The sequence below is a fragment of the Trichoderma virens genome (assembly GCF_000170995.1).
Source record: "Trichoderma virens Gv29-8 chromosome Unknown TRIVIscaffold_3, whole genome shotgun sequence".
NCBI lineage: Eukaryota > Fungi > Ascomycota > Sordariomycetes > Hypocreales > Hypocreaceae > Trichoderma > Trichoderma virens.
Genome location: NW_014013746.1, coordinates 735,574 through 752,090, shown reverse-complemented (window position 1 = coordinate 752,090; position 16,517 = coordinate 735,574). Strand labels below are relative to the sequence as shown.

The following is a 16,517-nucleotide window of genomic DNA, read 5'->3' as shown; positions in this document are numbered from 1 at the left end:
CACACAGTCTCTATCAATGTTAACCAGCGAAGCTGACCTTGACTTCGACTTCGTCCAGTAGTCCTGGCTCCAGCTTCATATCTGCCCAAGCTTTCTCGATGTCTACTTCAAGCACATGCTCATCGTTTTGCGAGACACGCACGGTCTGTACTGGAACCGCCTGATCCTGAAGAGTAACTATGAAGTCTTCTTTGAGGGCCAAATCTGGTAGTGCTGAGATATAAACACCTGAAGGAAGACCATGATTAGTAAACAAGCTGCAACTAAGATCTGTCGCTTCCACTTACCGAAGACTCCCAAAGCTTTCAACTTGACAGCAACCGATACTCTTCCGTTGTCTTTCATGACAACACTGCTGGCTGCTATGGCTACACATCCGGTCATCTTGCTAATCAGCCCAAGATTGGCCACCCACATGTCTCCATGCTTCTGCCCTGTCAGAGGCACGGCGTGGAACGCTGTAAAAATGTCGTACCCTCGCACTTCTAGAGATGTGGTAATGAGCGAGGTTGGGGCTCCAAGCTTCATCGGCGCCGACGTCTTTCCTGTAACATGAGCTCGCACGACGTAGGACAGAGATGGTACTGTGCCGGGGAAGCATGATAGAGGTATGAGTTCGGTGAGGGGACGTGCTGAGATGTTGAATATGGCCACCATTGATGTGCCCGTCTCGGATGCTCCTAAAATATCGTTAGCGAAACACATTCAGCCAGGTTGGATATATCCCACGTACCATGATAGCTGCCCACTTTGAGGAGCAAATCATCATCATAGCCAATATACGGATAGATGGCCTTTCCTAAGACGCTTGGCCGGAAGATGACAGTCTTCCCCTTGGGAGTCACGCCCGTCATTTGCTTTATCAGGTCAATATTGTGCTCCCCAGGAACGTCAGTGATATAAATCGGCCCGCCGCTAACACATCTCGCAGCAGCGTGGAAACCAGAGTAATCATGCACTGTCTGGAACATGTCCCAATCGGGAAGAACATTGAGATACTCCATAAAGATGCTGTTGTAGGCATTTGTCCACACATGCCAGGGGTGCGACGAGGGAATTTGGGGGAAGAAGTCATCCGAATTGCGGACGAGCAAAGCAGGCCGATTCGGCAGCATCTGAGAATTAAATAGCGCCTGGGGGATCTGCGACATGCATGATATCGCCTTGACGCTGAAGTAGCGAAGCGAAGTGAGGTTCCAGACGTCTAGATATGTGTTGATGAGCTCGCGCCTGACGGAAGAACTGAGCCACATGTCGACCATGAACTGCGCGTCTGTTTTGACGCCATCAACGCCAGCATCGGAGAGAAATTTGTAAAAGTCTTCATAGAATTGAGCAACATCGTCTTTGGCAATCACCATCATTTTGCCGCCGAGTGGTAGATTGCGCCGTTTAGCTTCCTCACGAACAACTTCAATCGTCTTATATTTCTTAGCAAGGTTGCCATCGGGCGAGATACCTCCCCAATATCCCAGAAGCGCATGCCAAACCGCAATATGTTGAATGTTTGGACTTCTTTGGCGGATTTTAGTAATGGCTGCCTTTAGGCCGTTTGGAAACCCGTTTGGCTCGGCCTCAAAATCGACCCATCCATATTGAAACTGGCTGGGACCTTGGTAGTCGATTGACTGCCAGTTATCGTCTATTATCAGAGAAGTGATATTTATGTTGTGCTTTTCAAGCTTGTCAATTGTGTCAAGAATCTTTTCCTCAGTAAGCCTTTGGCCTAGTGCGTTCCATGTGCCTAGAGATTCATCAGCTGCTTGCACATGAAATAGGTAGAGCGAGGTGGATGAACGAACAGAAGCCAAGCCCATCGTACCAGTTCTCAAGCCACTCTGGTCGAACTGCGTCTGAAAGAGTCTTTAATTCGGTTTCCAGGGCTTGATTTGTGCTTCGTGCTTTCATAACAAGTGTTCTTGCGTGGTACATTACAGCAGCGACGGCTCTTTCGAAATAATTTCCTTCGGACACGAGAATAACAACCTTTTCATCCGAGACTGAGTCGCTTCGCACATTTACAGAGACAGCACCACTGGAGGTGTGTTGGAAGACAGGCACTAAATCATTAATACCAGAGACAGCCAATAGAACCATGCTTCTGCCTTCTGGGCTCTGAAAAGCCAACAGGATTGCATCTTTATCCAGCGAGAAATGTGTCTTTCCATGGCGTGGTGCTAACCAAGGAGACCAGAGTCGGACAACAGCAAACCACCTAAAGACCTCATATTTAGATGCAATTCCATCATTTCCCGATTGCGAAAAGATAGATTAATAGAAGACCCGTAACTACTAACCTAAGAAAAGAGCCCCAAGGTGTTCCAAGCTGAATATCAGTGTATGAAGATAAATCGTTCTCTCCAGGAGGCACTACAGTCTCGAGAGACCATAGTTGCGTTCTTGGTGCTTGGCTCATACGGGATGTGACCTTCCATGCTGGATTAAGTCCATGAATGAGGTTGATTAAATCGTCAGACTCGGAGGGGGCGGGGAGTAGCACAATGTGGCCATCCTCCAACCCTTGCTCATCACGGATCCATCTCCAGGGTTCATCAACGCTCGGACGGAATTTGATAGTAAATCTCAAAGATTTCTTAAAAGATACCTTTGTTGCAAAGTATATCCTAGAGACGGCTTCTGATTCGGCATGGAGAGCTTGCGGTGCCGCAGCGCTCTTTATCCTAGGTATTTCACCATCGGTCCAGTCCTCGCCGTCAATTGAGTGCCATAGAGAAAGCTCCCAGCTCTCCTCAGCTCGAAACTTTGGTATCTCTAACAAAGCGGTGAATGGAACGCCGTCAGAACTTTCCACTGATGTTACCTGGCTCAATGGAGGGTAGCTTTGGATCAGGGCTTTCATATTTTCGGCCACAGGAGCGGGTTCGGGTTTTTGCTTAGGTATATAAAGGGTTTTGAAATCGTTTGCAAAGTCATATGTTTCAGGCGCCATTGAGATTGTTCTTCGTAATTGATGGATGATTAGTCGATCAGCTGGGTCGAAGGTGTAGTTGGTTCCTGTTATGAGGAGCAAGTTACAGGCGGGAACGTAGAATGCGGATAGTTGAGTGAGACGAGTAAATGACACAATGCTCTGTTGAGAACAGAAGTTTCACAAATTTGATCAAATAGTGGTTTCAATAAATATAAGTGCTGGGATCGAGAGTTGAGATGCATTCAGTGAAGTGACACTAACAGCGAAAGCTGGCTTCCCCGCAAGAAAGAGCAAGCGGTCGTTGGGGAGGGGTGAAGAGAGGAGTGAAGTGCGGAAGAAAACCCGGTGAAATTACCGAATTACACGTAAACTAGGTGATGACAGAATATATCTGGCTATTCCTCTCTATGGCTTGTGCAAGTCATACCCAGTACTTTGTCTCCATAAGGCAACTATCGTGCCATTAGGTACCAACACATCAAATGCAGCTTGAGAGGTACATGTAATCAAGAGCGGGTAACGCATTGAAGCGTGCATTCTTCAGCGGAAGAGCAGCAGTAGTGGTTTAAAAATAGTCATTGTTTTAGTCTTTATTCTTGGTGATTAGTCTGCAACTCGTGATTTAATTTTCCCAAGTCCATTCTATATCATTTGCTGGGATTCTTCACGCTGCATCTTCCAGAATATATGTGCGTCCCTCGAGGTGGAGCTGGCTCGGATGATGCTCTTAGTAAATTCGCGCTCCTGATTGGCTGGCCGCTTCGGTGTGGTCGGGCATCGGAGCTGGTCGGAATGACTAAGCTGGCCGAAACCTCGAAACTAAGGCCACAACCCGCCCAGCAAAGCTTCTTGCCGAGCAGTGGAAAGATTTCATCAAACCGCTCAATTGACCATTAATCCCCCAAACCTCCGCCATGGCGTCCCGCAGATTAGCTTTGAACTTGTCGCAAGGCCTGCGAGCCCGCTCCGGCCTGTCAGCCGCCGGATCTCTGCGACGAGGCTTTGCTACGCCCTCGACCGTGGGCAAGACCCAGACGACGACCCTCAAGAACGGCTTGACTGTGAGCGCCAACTCCGAGGGCCAATTGGCCGAGTGTCGTGGCTATAGACGCCCGTCTTGCTAACCTACGAGCACTAGGTCGCTACTGAGTACTCACCATGGGCTCAGACTTCGACCGTTGGCATGTGGATTGACGCTGGCTCCCGTGCTGAGACCAACGAGACCAACGGCACTGCCCACTTCCTCGAGCACCTGGCCTTCAAGGTGGGATGTCCCGATACGGCATCATAAGAGCCCGGAAAGGCTGACAATTGTTTCAAGGGTACCGCAAAGCGATCGCAGCATCAATTGGAGCTCGAGATTGAGAACATGGGTGGCCACCTGAACGCCTACACCTCGGTTGGTCTTTTTTTTTCCTCATTCGCAATAGGCGCATCCAGAAAAAAAAAATCGAACCACTAACACGACCCTCAGCGCGAGAACACCGTCTACTTCGCCAAGGCCTTCAACTCCGATGTCCCTCAGACCGTCGACATTCTGTCCGATATCCTGCAAAACTCCAAGCTCGAGCCTTCCGCCATCGAGCGCGAGCGCGACGTCATTCTCCGAGAGTCCGAGGAGGTTGAGAAGCAGGTCGAGGAGGTTGTCTTTGACCACCTGCACGCTACTGCTTTCCAGCACCAGCCTCTGGGCCGCACCATTCTCGGACCCCGCCAGAACATCCGTGATATTACCCGCACCGAGCTCGTCAACTACATCAAGAACAACTACACTGCCGACCGCATGGTCCTCGCTGCTGCCGGCGGCGTTCCCCACGAGCAATTGGTTGAGCTTGCCGAGAAGCACTTCTCCGGCCTTGCCAGCCAGGGACCCCAGACTGAGGCCTACGTCCTGTCCAAGCAGAAGGCTGACTTCGTTGGCTCTGATGTCCGTGTTCGTGACGACACCATGGCCACTGCCAACGTTGCTATCGCTGTCGAGGGTGTTAGCTGGAACTCTGAGGATTACTACACTGCTCTCGTCGCTCAGGCCATTGTTGGCAACTACGACAAGGCCATGGGCAATGCCCCTCACCAGGGCAGCAAGCTGAGCGGTTACGTCCACAAGCACGAGCTGGCCAACAGCTTCATGAGCTTCTCCACCAGCTACAGCGACACTGGGTATGTTTGACATGGAAGTTGAATGAGACAAGCCGATAAACTAACTGCGCCAATAGTCTGTGGGGTATCTACCTCGTCACTGACAACACCACCCGCCTGGATGATCTCGTCCACTTCTCCATCCGCGAGTGGATGCGTCTTTGCACCAACGTCAGCGAAGCCGAGGTCGAGCGCGCCAAGGCTCAGCTGAAGGCCTCTATCCTGCTGTCCCTGGATGGCACCACCGCTGTTGCCGAGGATATCGGTCGCCAGCTGATCACCACTGGCCGCCGCGCCAGCCCCGGCGAGATCGAGCGCAAGATCGATGCCATCACCGACAAGGATGTCACCGACTTTGCTAACCGATACCTGTGGGACAAGGACATTGCCATCAGCGCTGTTGGCAAGATTGAGGGTCTGTTCGATTACCAGCGACTGAGGAACACCATGAAGCCTAAGTTCTAAGGGTAGAGGACACAAAACCGAAGAGGGGGGGAGGAATTGTCTAAAAAAAAAAAGCAAAGACCCGGGTATAGAGTGTATGAGATACCGTTTTACAGGCTTAGTGTACCATAAATTTCCCACATTCTTATAACCAGGTGCCGTGAGCGCGGAGATGTATGTGACGAAGATTGTTTTCCATTTGGACAATGGTGCGATATTTCTAGGCCCCTAATTGTTAATAAGACGAAGCTATCAATAGCAACAAACAATGATGCGAAGCTCTCAATCACCCATGGCCAAAACTGAACTGCTGCTGTTACTTTTTCCTACTTTGTTTTATGGTTCATAGAATTAGGTAGGTAACCACCCGCCTATTATGAGGTAGATATAGATACTACTATGTATAGTATATATAGAGAGGGCGCCATGTAACCACTCAACACCTCTTGCGATCCTTTCTTCCAACGCCCAAAACGCCCAACATCAAAGATCCTGATAAAACATCCAAGATTCAGAGCCACTTGATGAAAATGCAGCATTAACTGGACCTGACATTGCTTAGCTCTCCTCAGCCATCTCTGCATCCACATCGTCACCAAAGACGTCATCTACTGTGCCGCCTTCAACACCATCACCGCCAATATCTTCAGGGTCCGGTCCCTCAATTCCCTCCATGGCATCGCCTTGCTGAGAAGCTGAGCTCTCGTCATCCTCATCCATATCTTCCTCGTCCCATATATCCTTGAGACCCCAGCTTGTTCCACTGAGAACAAATCTTTCGCTTGGCAGCCGAACACCCCATTCGTTGGGCACAATCTTTGGCAAAGCAATTTTGTTCCGCTCTCGTGCCAACTCCTGCATATATTCTTTGCTGATGCCGCCGCCACTGCTTCCTCCGCGGAATTGATAGCCTAGCCGGGCAGCGATGGCAACCTTGACGGCATTTGCGCTGACGCTTGCATCACCTGATGGGGCAGCAGTGGCACCTGCACCGGAAGCTGAGGGTTTAGATCCCGCCTGTGTGATGTACGGGTCGCCTGAGAGGTGCAATGCGTCGCTAAGGACGGAAGAGGTATGTCGGTAGGCAAAGTCCAGGAGCAGGAGAGGCACTCGCTGCTCATAAGATGTGACACCTTGTGAAGTGAGAAGGAGCTCAACAAGCCGTGCGTCGCGGGGCTTGGGTGCGGCGGAAGGCTGTTGGTGTGTGGAAGGCTGAGCGGGTTGAGAGGAAGCGGCCGGGGGCTGGCTTGTGGTCGTAGTTTGAGTGTTGGGAATTGTTTGAGATGTGTTGGCAGACGGAGCTGTCACGCCATTTGTCTGTGGTTGACTCGAAGACATGGTCGAAAATGAAATCGGAATAGATCGAAGCAGGAATTATGCGATCTGCCGACCAGAATGAGAGCTGAGGCTGGTCGATATAGAGAGAAGCTATGTGGTGATGTAGACCCAGTGCGAGCTTGAGCAGCTAAGGATGTTAAAGAAATTCGTACCAGAGCCCAGTTTCCTGACAATCCTCTCCTTGGGTATCAGTACGGAAGCACACGCAAGAACAACGAGGAAATCAACCTGCGACTCTGCAGCGCATCTCGCGAGGCTGTCAGTAGGAATCGCAGCCAACTAATTGGAAGGTTCGCGGTCAGTCGCGGCGTTCATTGCGTTCGCTCTCGGAGCATCATTAATCCGACAACATTTGCTGCGTCCAGCGCGCACAGACCACACCTTAAATTCAGCCCAATGGCAGCATCTCAATTCAGCGGACGTTACCGGCTGTAATCGCCGCAGCTGCAGTGGCCTTGGAGGGGCTGGAGGCTCTGGAAAAAAGAAAAAAATGGCCTGCAGCGCACGCCTGCAGCAGGGCAGCTGGTGGCGACCCCACCAAAAAATTGAACTGCCGCCGATTCAGTGCCGGTCCCGGTCATTCGAGTTGTTTTTCTGACGATGGGCTTGACTCATTGAGGGCAAAGACTCGGGATCATATTTATCTTGGTCCGTTGCTTCTGATCAGTTCTGCCAATTCACCAATTTCCTTCCCCTTCGTTGCTGTGCCTGGCCCATTGCAGTCGATATCGTCATCCCGCTTTGCCCCTCATGGAAACGGTGCTTCCCCTGCCGTTCCTTGTCAGTGTGGCCATCCCTCCGGGATTGGCCAAGCTCGACGGCCTCAACCGCGAAGAGGTTTCCATTCTCGCCAGCCCGTTCCTCGAGGCGACTCCCAAGATCCTGGACAAGCTCTCTCGATTTTTCAAGCGCCACAGCTCCGAGTTCCACGCCCACATCGACGCCACGACTCTCGATTCCACAGACGACGTGTATGCGCTGCTTGATGGCGGGGCACGCACGGCATTCGTTGCGCCAGAGTCGCTCTCGCAATATGCCGAGCTTGGAGCGAGAGTCCTGCCGGCCGTATCGAAGCTGGATTTGTCTGCTGCTTCCGAGCACGGCCTCCTGATCAAGGACTTCGACCCCACTGCTGCCAATGTCGACAAGTTTGCCGAGGAGGCCCGAGCCAAGAAGCTCAAGGTTCTCTATCTGAAGCCGGTGCTGGAAGTCGCCATCGATCAATTCATCCAGGTTGCGCAGAAATGCAACGCGATTCCGATCTTGCCTTCGACCGGACTGACGACCGATAAGTCCGACAGCAGCAAGCTTCTGCTTTCCAAGGTCATCGCCACATACTGGAAGTCGGATCGCGCTGATGGCCTCATCCCGACGGTGGTTACTGACGTGCACGGGATTGCGCTTGGATTGGCTTACACAAGTGAGGAGAGCATCTTGGAAGCTTTGAGAACTCAGACAGGCGTTTACCAGAGCCGCAAGCGAGGACTGTGGGTTAAGGGGGCGACCTCTGGTGACACTCAGGAGCTTGTCCGCATCGCATTGGACTGCGACAATGACACGCTCAAGTTCGTTGTGCAGCAAAAGGGTCGTTTCTGCCACCTCGAGCAATTCGGCTGCTTTGGCGAGTTGACGGGCATCGCAAGACTAGAGCAGACCCTTAAGTCCAGGAAAGAATCTGCTCCTGCCGGCTCATACACTGCCAGGCTATTCTCCGATGAGAAACTTTTGAGGGCAAAGATCATGGAAGAGGCCGAGGAGCTGTGCGATGCCAAGACTCCCCAAGAAATTGCATTCGAAGCCGCCGATTTGATTTATTTCGCTCTTACTAGGGCTGTCGGTGCCGGTGTGGGCGTGGCTGATATCGCCGCAAGCCTGGACGCAAAGGGCTTGAAGGTCAAGAGGAGGACGGGTGACGCCAAGGGCAAGTGGGCTGAAAAAGAAGGAATCAAGCCGTCTGCTCCCGCTGCCCCGGCCAAGCCAGTGGAAGCCGAAAAGCCAAAGAGCGATCGGATTGTTATGCAGAGAATCGACTCTGCCAACGCTACGGAGGCAGAGCTGCTTGAGACTCTAAAGCGACCTTCACAAAAGTCCCCCGATGCTATCCTAAAGATTGTTACCCCCATTATCGATGACGTCCGCAAAAACGGAGACAAGGCTGTCCTTTCTTACACTCACAAATTCGAAAAGGCCACTTCTTTAACATCTCCAGTTCTCAAAGCACCTTTCCCCAAGGAGCTGATGGAGCTCTCTCCTGAGACTATCAAGGCGATCGATGTCTCCTTTGAGAACATTCGAAAGTTCCACGCCGCCCAGAAGGACGACAAGACTCTCCAGGTTGAGACCATGCCCGGTGTTGTCTGCAGCCGCTTCTCAAGACCGATTGAGCGAGTTGGTCTGTACGTTCCCGGCGGTACTGCCGTTCTGCCCAGCACAGCTCTTATGCTCGGTGTCCCTGCTATGGTCGCCGGCTGCAAGAAGATTGTCCTGGCCTCTCCCCCTCGTGCTGACGGCAGTGTGACTCCTGAGATTGTCTATGCTGCCCACAAGGTCGGCGCCGAGAGCATCGTGCTCGCTGGTGGAGCTCAGGCCGTTGCTGCTATGGCCTACGGCACTGAGAGCGTCAGCAAGGTCGACAAGATTCTGGGTCCCGGCAACCAGTTCGTCACGGCGGCCAAGATGCACGTCAGCAACGATACCAACGCCGGAGTGAGCATCGATATGCCCGCTGGTCCCTCCGAAGTCCTTGTCATCGCCGATAAGGATGCTAATCCCGCATTCGTGGCTTCGGACCTGCTTTCTCAGGCTGAGCACGGTGTTGACAGCCAAGTCATCTTGATCGCTGTTGATCTTACAGAGGAGCAGCTCAAGGCCATTGAGGACGAAGTTCACAACCAGGCCCTAGCCCTGCCAAGAGTGGACATTGTCCGGGGCTCCATTGCCCACTCCGTCTCCGTCCTCGTCAAGACCATTGACGAAGCCATGCGCATCAGCAACGAATATGCGCCGGAGCATCTGATCCTGCAGATCAAGGATGCCCCCAAGGTTGTTGACCTTGTCATGAACGCGGGCAGTGTCTTCATTGGTGAATGGACACCCGAGAGTGTTGGAGATTACTCTGCTGGTGTAAACCACTCACTACGTAAGTCAACAAATTCTAATTCCTTCTTTCTCCGTGCTTTTGGAGCCTCATTCTTTCTCTATTGTGCCATTGTGCTAACTAGCTTCATAGCAACATACGGGTTTGCCAAGCAGTACTCTGGCGTCAACCTCGGATCTTTCCAGAAACACATTACCAGCTCCAACCTGACAGCTGAGGGTCTTCGCAACGTGGGCGGAGCAGTCATGCAGCTGGCCAAGGTCGAAGAGCTGGAAGCTCACAGGAGAGCGGTGGAGATTCGTATCAAGCACATGGATGGGCAAAAGTAAAAACTGGGGAGGATATATCCGGAAATGGGTCTCTGTGTAAAATTAGTAAGGAAAATATGAAGCAAGAAATATCACGAGAACAGAAAAAAATGCCATTGAATATTTATGTTTTGATATTTTTTTTTATATATCTATGATGATATGACGATTGCTTGATGCCGAAATTCTATAGTAACCTTAAACTCAAATGTACGAAAACTTTCCATGCAAAAAAAAAAAAAAAAGAAAGAGAAGAGAAACACATCTCGTCGCAACAAAACTCGCTTCAACCCAGCTCAGAAAAAGCTGATGCAAAAAAAATAACTTTTTTTCTGCTGGCCCTCGACTTGTTTGCACAACTACCTAGTATCCCCTTTTTGAGATGAGACTCCCCCATCAGATTCCGTGATACCGCCAAAAACGCCTCGCTGTGTAATGCCCAATTTGCAATATAATGTGAAAACCCGATCAAACCTTGTGCTCTAAATGCATCGCCATGCTGCTTCTTCCACTTCTCCTTTCGCAGGTTACCCCCAACTTGGACGGTGTGGAAATCCCTTCTGCGACGTTTGGGGAGAAACCCGACTCTTCGAAAAGATGAGATGAAAAACAAAAGTAATGAACCCAACCGCTTGAAGCATTCCGCAAGGGAAGGTATAAAGCGGGGGAAAAAAAAGAAGTGAGCCGAAACAAAGGCCCCCGTTACGACAACATCGTAGGCGGTCGAATCTCGACAGGTACCTCGAAAACTGGCAGGTCGTGTTCCTGCTCGTCGGCTCCGCGATGGTACTACAAAAACCCCTTCTTTTAGCTTTGTTTGTCCTTTATCTTTCTTCTTTAATTTCTCGCCTTCTCTTCCATGGATAGGTGACTGACCCCAGTGATTATCTCGGCTGGGACATCTTCCACCACCCGGGTTTCATCATCCGATGCCTCGGCATCTTCATCCTCGTAATTCTCCTCATCATCGGCGTCTTCATGCTCGATACTCTCGACAACGGAATTGATCATTCGGTTTTCCTCGAGCTCGTCGTCGTCAAACTCCTCGTGCGAGATGTAGCTATCTGCAAGCCCTTCGCCAACCTCGTCGTCATCTTCGTCGTCTTCTTCTTCGTCGTCTTCCTCATCCTCCTCTTCCTCGTCGGTGTAAGTGCTGCCCTGGTCATCATCGTCGCTATCGCTAGCCGAGAAGTCATCAATCCGGAGGGGGTCATCTCTCCAGTACATGAAGTCGGTGTACTCCTCCCCGCCACCCCTGACCAGGGTATCGACAGGGGGGAAATAGTGGTCCACAACCTCATTAATATTGACATAGGTCATCTTGAGTTTGTTAAGGCTCAGGAGGTCAAGTGATACTTCTGAGTTGGAGTTGATGGTGAAGATGCGGGTTCGCGGTACATCCACCGTTCGGTAGGAGATTTGGTCTGTGAGACGGTTGCCAAACCCGGCATAGAAAGGACCACCGTCCGGTCCATACAGGTTTCGGATGTCCCGCAGGGTTGCCATCTTGAACACGTGAGGCTTTCGCAGGTAGACCTCGCGGCGTAGCGCAGCCATAGTTCGGTCGGGAGACAGAATAGTTGGGCCGTGGGGCATCTTGAAGCCCTCCTGAACGATATTGTTCAAATAAGCACGAGTCGTGTCGGCCTGTCCGACGGAGCGACTTGTCAAGTACATGATGTTGTATCCGTTCAGGGCAATATCGCTGTAGAGCTTTGCGATGCCAGAGTGAGTCCAGTCTCGGCCAATCATGTTGAGCACATGGCCAAGTGCATCCGACTTGGTGATGGTGCCGTCAATGTCCGAAATGACCACAGGTGTGTCATGCTTCCAGAGATACAGGTTGGCTGAGCAGGTTGCTCGGTTGACTGTGAAGCTCATTGAGTTCTCTCCGTACTTTAGGCTCATGTCCTTCAGCTGATCGCTAGTCAATCGAAGCGTCTTGGCGTAGCTCTTGGGGGGCTGAAGTGAGCCGGTCGGGCTTCGGGGGGGCGTATGCATGCCGCCAGGACCAGCATCAGACTCTGATCGCCGGTGAGAGGGAATGTGTGGTGAGGTGGTGAGATCGCTGCCATCGCTTTGGTACCCTGGATCCGAGATGGCATCGGCGGCAACCGCATGGCGGTGTGCTTGTAATGACGACTCAATGGTCTTGTTCATAGCGGCCTGTTTCGCGTCTTCGCTGCTGTAGACCCAAAGGTTGCCCTCTTCATCAAACCCAAACAAGGCGCCGATATCATAGTTGCCGTCCATTTCCTCGGAAAGGATGTTGCGTGCAAGGACTTCGGCACGAAGCATGTCCTCCTCGCTGCTCTTGAAGCCGGTCATGTCCAGCATAAGATCTCCCGTCTCGGTGACGCGCGTTGGAATGTTGACCGCAGACAGTCCCTTGGAAAGCGCCCTAGCGCGTGCGATGGCCTCCTTGGGTCCAAGTGGCGGAGGGCTATGCGATCTTTCTGACTCAGAGGGGCTCTCGTTGTCCGAAATGGCATCGTCATGATGCCGTGCCGTTTTCCGCAAGATGTCGTCGCTGTGAGGTCGGTCAAAGGCTCGCCAGTCACCAGAGCCAGGCTGCGAGCTTGAGAGTGGAGGAGAGGATGATAAAGGCGTGATCATGCCTGTGACTATGATGAGCAATGATTCCTTACCAGTTACACGTACTAGCAGAGGAAGGCAATAGACGTACCATTCTCGTCAGGCTGGATAATGGCGGGCGACGGGCGACGGAACTTTCCTGGCTCTCCATCAAGCTCCAGAGCATCCGGCTCCTGCATGGCTGACGAGGAATCTGCCGGTCCGAACGGCGGGCTGCTTGCCGGAGAGACCAGCGGGGATGTCTGCATGGACTCCGGGATCGAATCAGAAGTCTCAAAGACGAAGAAGGCCTCGCCGCCCTCGCCCAGCTTCATGGAGTAGGGCTGCTTGGTGCCATTGATGCGGAACTCGACCTTCTTCTCGTACGGGCGCAAGAGCGAGAACTTGCCAAAGCGGACATGAAAGGGCGAGCAAGCCAAGGTGCCATCGTCGCGCTCGACGACAATAACGTCAATGGCGCCGCTGAGAGTTGCCGGGTTGATGGAATTCCAGGCCGTGGAAACCGAGTCGCTGAGGTTTCGCACGTACTGCATCGTGCCGACTGAACGGATCGATCCGCCCCAAACGCTGCCTTGGATATAATAAGCTTAACGTAGCTTAAGCGTGGCTTTTTCGATGTATTCTGTACTTTGCAGAGCGACGGCAAACACGTTCCGAGAGAGTCGACGGGACAATTGGGCGAGCTGCCTGGCCTGCAGGATCTCTTTGGGCACTCGGTAGGCTTTGTATGAATGGCAAACGGAGGGTAAACGGAGAAGAATTGGGGGACCCTGGCTTCGAGTGGATCTTTGTTGGGATGCTCCGTGGTGACGTCGGTTTCAGACGGCGCGCTTCCCTGGCATGTGAAATTATGGGACTTGGGCGAAGCGTCGGCTCTCCGTCGCCAGAAATGCACGCAATGGCCGCTGCAACATGCGCCGCAGATCGAGAGGATCGTGAGATTCGAGCCGGCAAAGGAAGCCAACCCTCGAGTCTACATATAAGATAGCAGAATCCCCCAGGAAAAGGTGGCAAAGCGGGCCGCCAATTGTTGAGAACGTGCTGCTTGTCCGTTGATCCAACAAGCTGCACTCCGGCTGCAGGCACATGATCCAAGGCTTGGGCGAAATTCGTCCGTTTGACAAGCGCTGTGGGGGGCGTGGCCGGCAAGGCACATGTACAGGGTACCTGCGCTGTACTCTTCATTCCGTTGACTTGCCCGATTGACACCTCTTCAGCGGCCCCTTCAGGAGGTTTACCGCAGTAGGCAGGCCGCTGACAGGGCCAGGGGGCCCTCGCCCAGGCGGCGGGGGAGCGAGATTTGCCAGCCCTGAGGCCCTTGGAAGGCCCTTGGAAGAGGCGGAACATCGCGCGGCGAATCCGGGGTACCCCCAAGTACTGGGGACTTGGCGCTGCCGAACCACGGGCCATCATGTGCTCAACCATTTCCATGGGACATCAGGCGAGAAAATTGCAAAAGAACAACGTAATAGCTGCGGAATAAAGCAACCCCCAACAAGCCGAGGCTCCAGGCTTCCTTTTGCCTTTTGCCTCTTTGATGACTGGCTTCACGCGGTCAGACTGAAGGATTCTAGCGGCTATTCTCGTGCAAGCATCCGTGACGGGGCCTCGAAGCGTCTCGTATTACGAGGAGGCTCACCTGACAGACCAAGCATGCCAGAGATGAGTCCTAGAGCCGGGACCTGATCCTTTGTTTGCTGTCCCCCAAGGCCGCCCTTGCTTCTATCGACTACAGGTCGAGTACGGAGTACTACAGTAGGTAATAGTGTGGCCCAGATCGTAGATGGCTGCAGTCTAGGTTTCGCGGATGACTACAGGTAGGTCTGCCAATATCATCAGCTTACAACAGCAGAGCAATGTGGTGGTGTTTATACATAAGTAGGCGCGCACTAAGGTAAGGGGCAGACAACTTGACACATGTCTGTGGAGGCCATTGTCTCTTCATGTGTGCATGTGTAAGGCAGCATTTCCCTGTCAAGAATTTTCTCTTGGTGTTTTCCTGTTTGGGGCCTATATCCCTAGACCAAATGTGTGAGGGAATTAAGAGGGGCATTGAGAGGCTATCCCCGGATGCTGATCTACCTCACATGTTGATCTCAATAGACCGTATCACACACATCATCGTGTCATAATGGGTAAGAGGGGATGCTGACGTCAATAGTAGAATTCTATTCTTTGCAAAAGGTCAGCCAGTCGGTTCTTTGTTTCCAATGTAGAAAGAAGTCGGCGTGCTCTATGCAGGGAGACGTCTCCCCTTGCAGCCAGATGCGCAAGCAACAACTGTAAGAGAAAGACTTGAGACAAGCCATTCCCACGGCACTTTGCGCAAACAAAAGCTATGACTAGACGTGGATACTTTATTAGCAACTAGTATTCCGTATATGGGTTCAATACACGTGTAAGCTGTGAGAGCTGGTTCAGTATAGATTAGACGGATAGCAACAGAGATGAAACTGACGATGCCCGCAAGATAATGTACTATTCACCGACTCTACCCCCATTAGCACACTTGCTTCCGATGGTTACACAATTCGAAATTTGGTGTAAAGCAGTGTTACTCGACGAAGCAGAGCCTACCCACTGAGGATGCGTAGCAGGTGCTGGGTAAATGACAGTGCACGCTTGACAATTGTATCCAGAAATTCTCCCCGAGGCCACAGTCTTCTACCCTGGCCTCCATTATAACTGCCTGTACTCCGTACTTCGTAGATTACATAGTCCTTACACGTGCCGCCTTGGCTAGGGCATATAGACACTCTTGATTATAACTACCATAATAAGGTACCTAGTAATAGTAGTATCTCTAGGAAACATTAACCCGCTGGCAAACATATCCATACATCCCTTCTACATATCATTGGTCTTTCTACTTCTACGGATCGGCTCCGGGTTAGCCAAACACACCATTTCCACGACAACTCGCAAACAGAATCAAGGGCTGACGCTTGTCACTGCTACAGCTCAGGCAGTGCTAGTAAGTGATGTGGTAGTACAAAATGCACCTCGGCCATCCCCTCCCGGGCCCATTGGCATCTGCATATCGCGTCCTATGAAAATCACCTTGGCTTGGTAGTCGATATGTCGGCAGCCGAAGTAGCCTAGGCAAACTCTGATGGCGTAGAGTATTTAATCTTGCATGTTCCCTCCCCGCTTGATACGGCAATGGTGATCGATATACATGTAGGTATCAATTGTTTCCCCTCCGCAACTCCTTCCGCCCTACAATATACGAGTATAGGCACTCGAGGACTTCCCAAAGAACATCTCATCGATAAGTAGCCTCCAATTGCTCTAGCAAGGATCGCCACACAAAGGTCCACTCTGTCCAGTTCCCAGTCTTGCCCAGCTGTTTTTTCCGATAAGGCTTTATGCACGTCAATTTTATTCCCTTTTTATTTTCCAAAGCCAACTACATGTACACTAATACCTTAGATCCAATTTTAGATCTCCTTTTCCCACAGCCAAAACTCGAGTGGCGCCGGCACTGCATTTTGCAACATACCCGTTCACAGTGCCTCACCAACACTGATACAGCCTGAATGCAACAAGTACACGGGTAGCGTTTTGCACCACAAATACCGAGTCCAGCGTCTGTCTTCGAGCTCAACTACTGCCCCCCAGCTTAGCACCCAGCCTACTAACGTCCTTGGCAGCGACTAACTGA

The 16,517-nt window shown here is 51.7% G+C and overlaps 5 protein-coding genes across 5 annotated transcripts; 2 read left to right on the top strand and 3 right to left on the bottom strand.

Moving 5' to 3' along the window:
* Positions 1-19: 19 nt before the first annotated feature.
* TRIVIDRAFT_33397 (glycoside hydrolase family 36 protein) lies at positions 20-2,950 on the bottom strand (the record flags this gene model as incomplete). Its single annotated transcript, XM_014104032.1, has 5 exons — positions 20-228; positions 288-680; positions 734-1,744; positions 1,803-2,215; positions 2,298-2,950. The coding sequence occupies 5 exons, from the start codon at positions 2,948-2,950 to the stop codon at positions 20-22; spliced, it is 2,679 nt and encodes an 892-aa protein (XP_013959507.1).
* An 848-nt stretch (positions 2,951-3,798) lies between these two features.
* TRIVIDRAFT_72416 (uncharacterized protein) lies at positions 3,799-5,799 on the top strand (the record flags this gene model as incomplete). Its single annotated transcript, XM_014104031.1, has 5 exons — positions 3,799-3,993; positions 4,071-4,196; positions 4,254-4,331; positions 4,407-5,092; positions 5,149-5,799. The coding sequence occupies 5 exons, from the start codon at positions 3,847-3,849 to the stop codon at positions 5,534-5,536; spliced, it is 1,425 nt and encodes a 474-aa protein (XP_013959506.1).
* A 412-nt stretch (positions 5,800-6,211) lies between these two features.
* TRIVIDRAFT_26936 (uncharacterized protein) lies at positions 6,212-6,709 on the bottom strand (the record flags this gene model as incomplete). The annotated part of the gene is made up of 1 exon (XM_014104030.1): positions 6,212-6,709. A coding segment is annotated over one exon (498 nt), but the record flags the coding sequence as incomplete, so codon positions are not given.
* An 894-nt stretch (positions 6,710-7,603) lies between these two features.
* On the top strand, positions 7,604-10,279 carry TRIVIDRAFT_32969 (uncharacterized protein; the record flags this gene model as incomplete). The annotated part of the gene is made up of 2 exons (XM_014104029.1): positions 7,604-9,992; positions 10,083-10,279. 2 exons carry the CDS (start codon positions 7,604-7,606, stop codon positions 10,277-10,279), a joined length of 2,586 nt encoding a protein of 861 aa, XP_013959504.1.
* An 816-nt stretch (positions 10,280-11,095) lies between these two features.
* Positions 11,096-13,386, bottom strand: TRIVIDRAFT_143439 (uncharacterized protein; the record flags this gene model as incomplete). The annotated part of the gene is made up of 2 exons (XM_014104028.1): positions 11,096-12,876; positions 12,984-13,386. The coding sequence occupies 2 exons, from the start codon at positions 13,384-13,386 to the stop codon at positions 11,096-11,098; spliced, it is 2,184 nt and encodes a 727-aa protein (XP_013959503.1).
* Between the last annotated feature and the right edge of the window lie 3,131 nt (positions 13,387-16,517).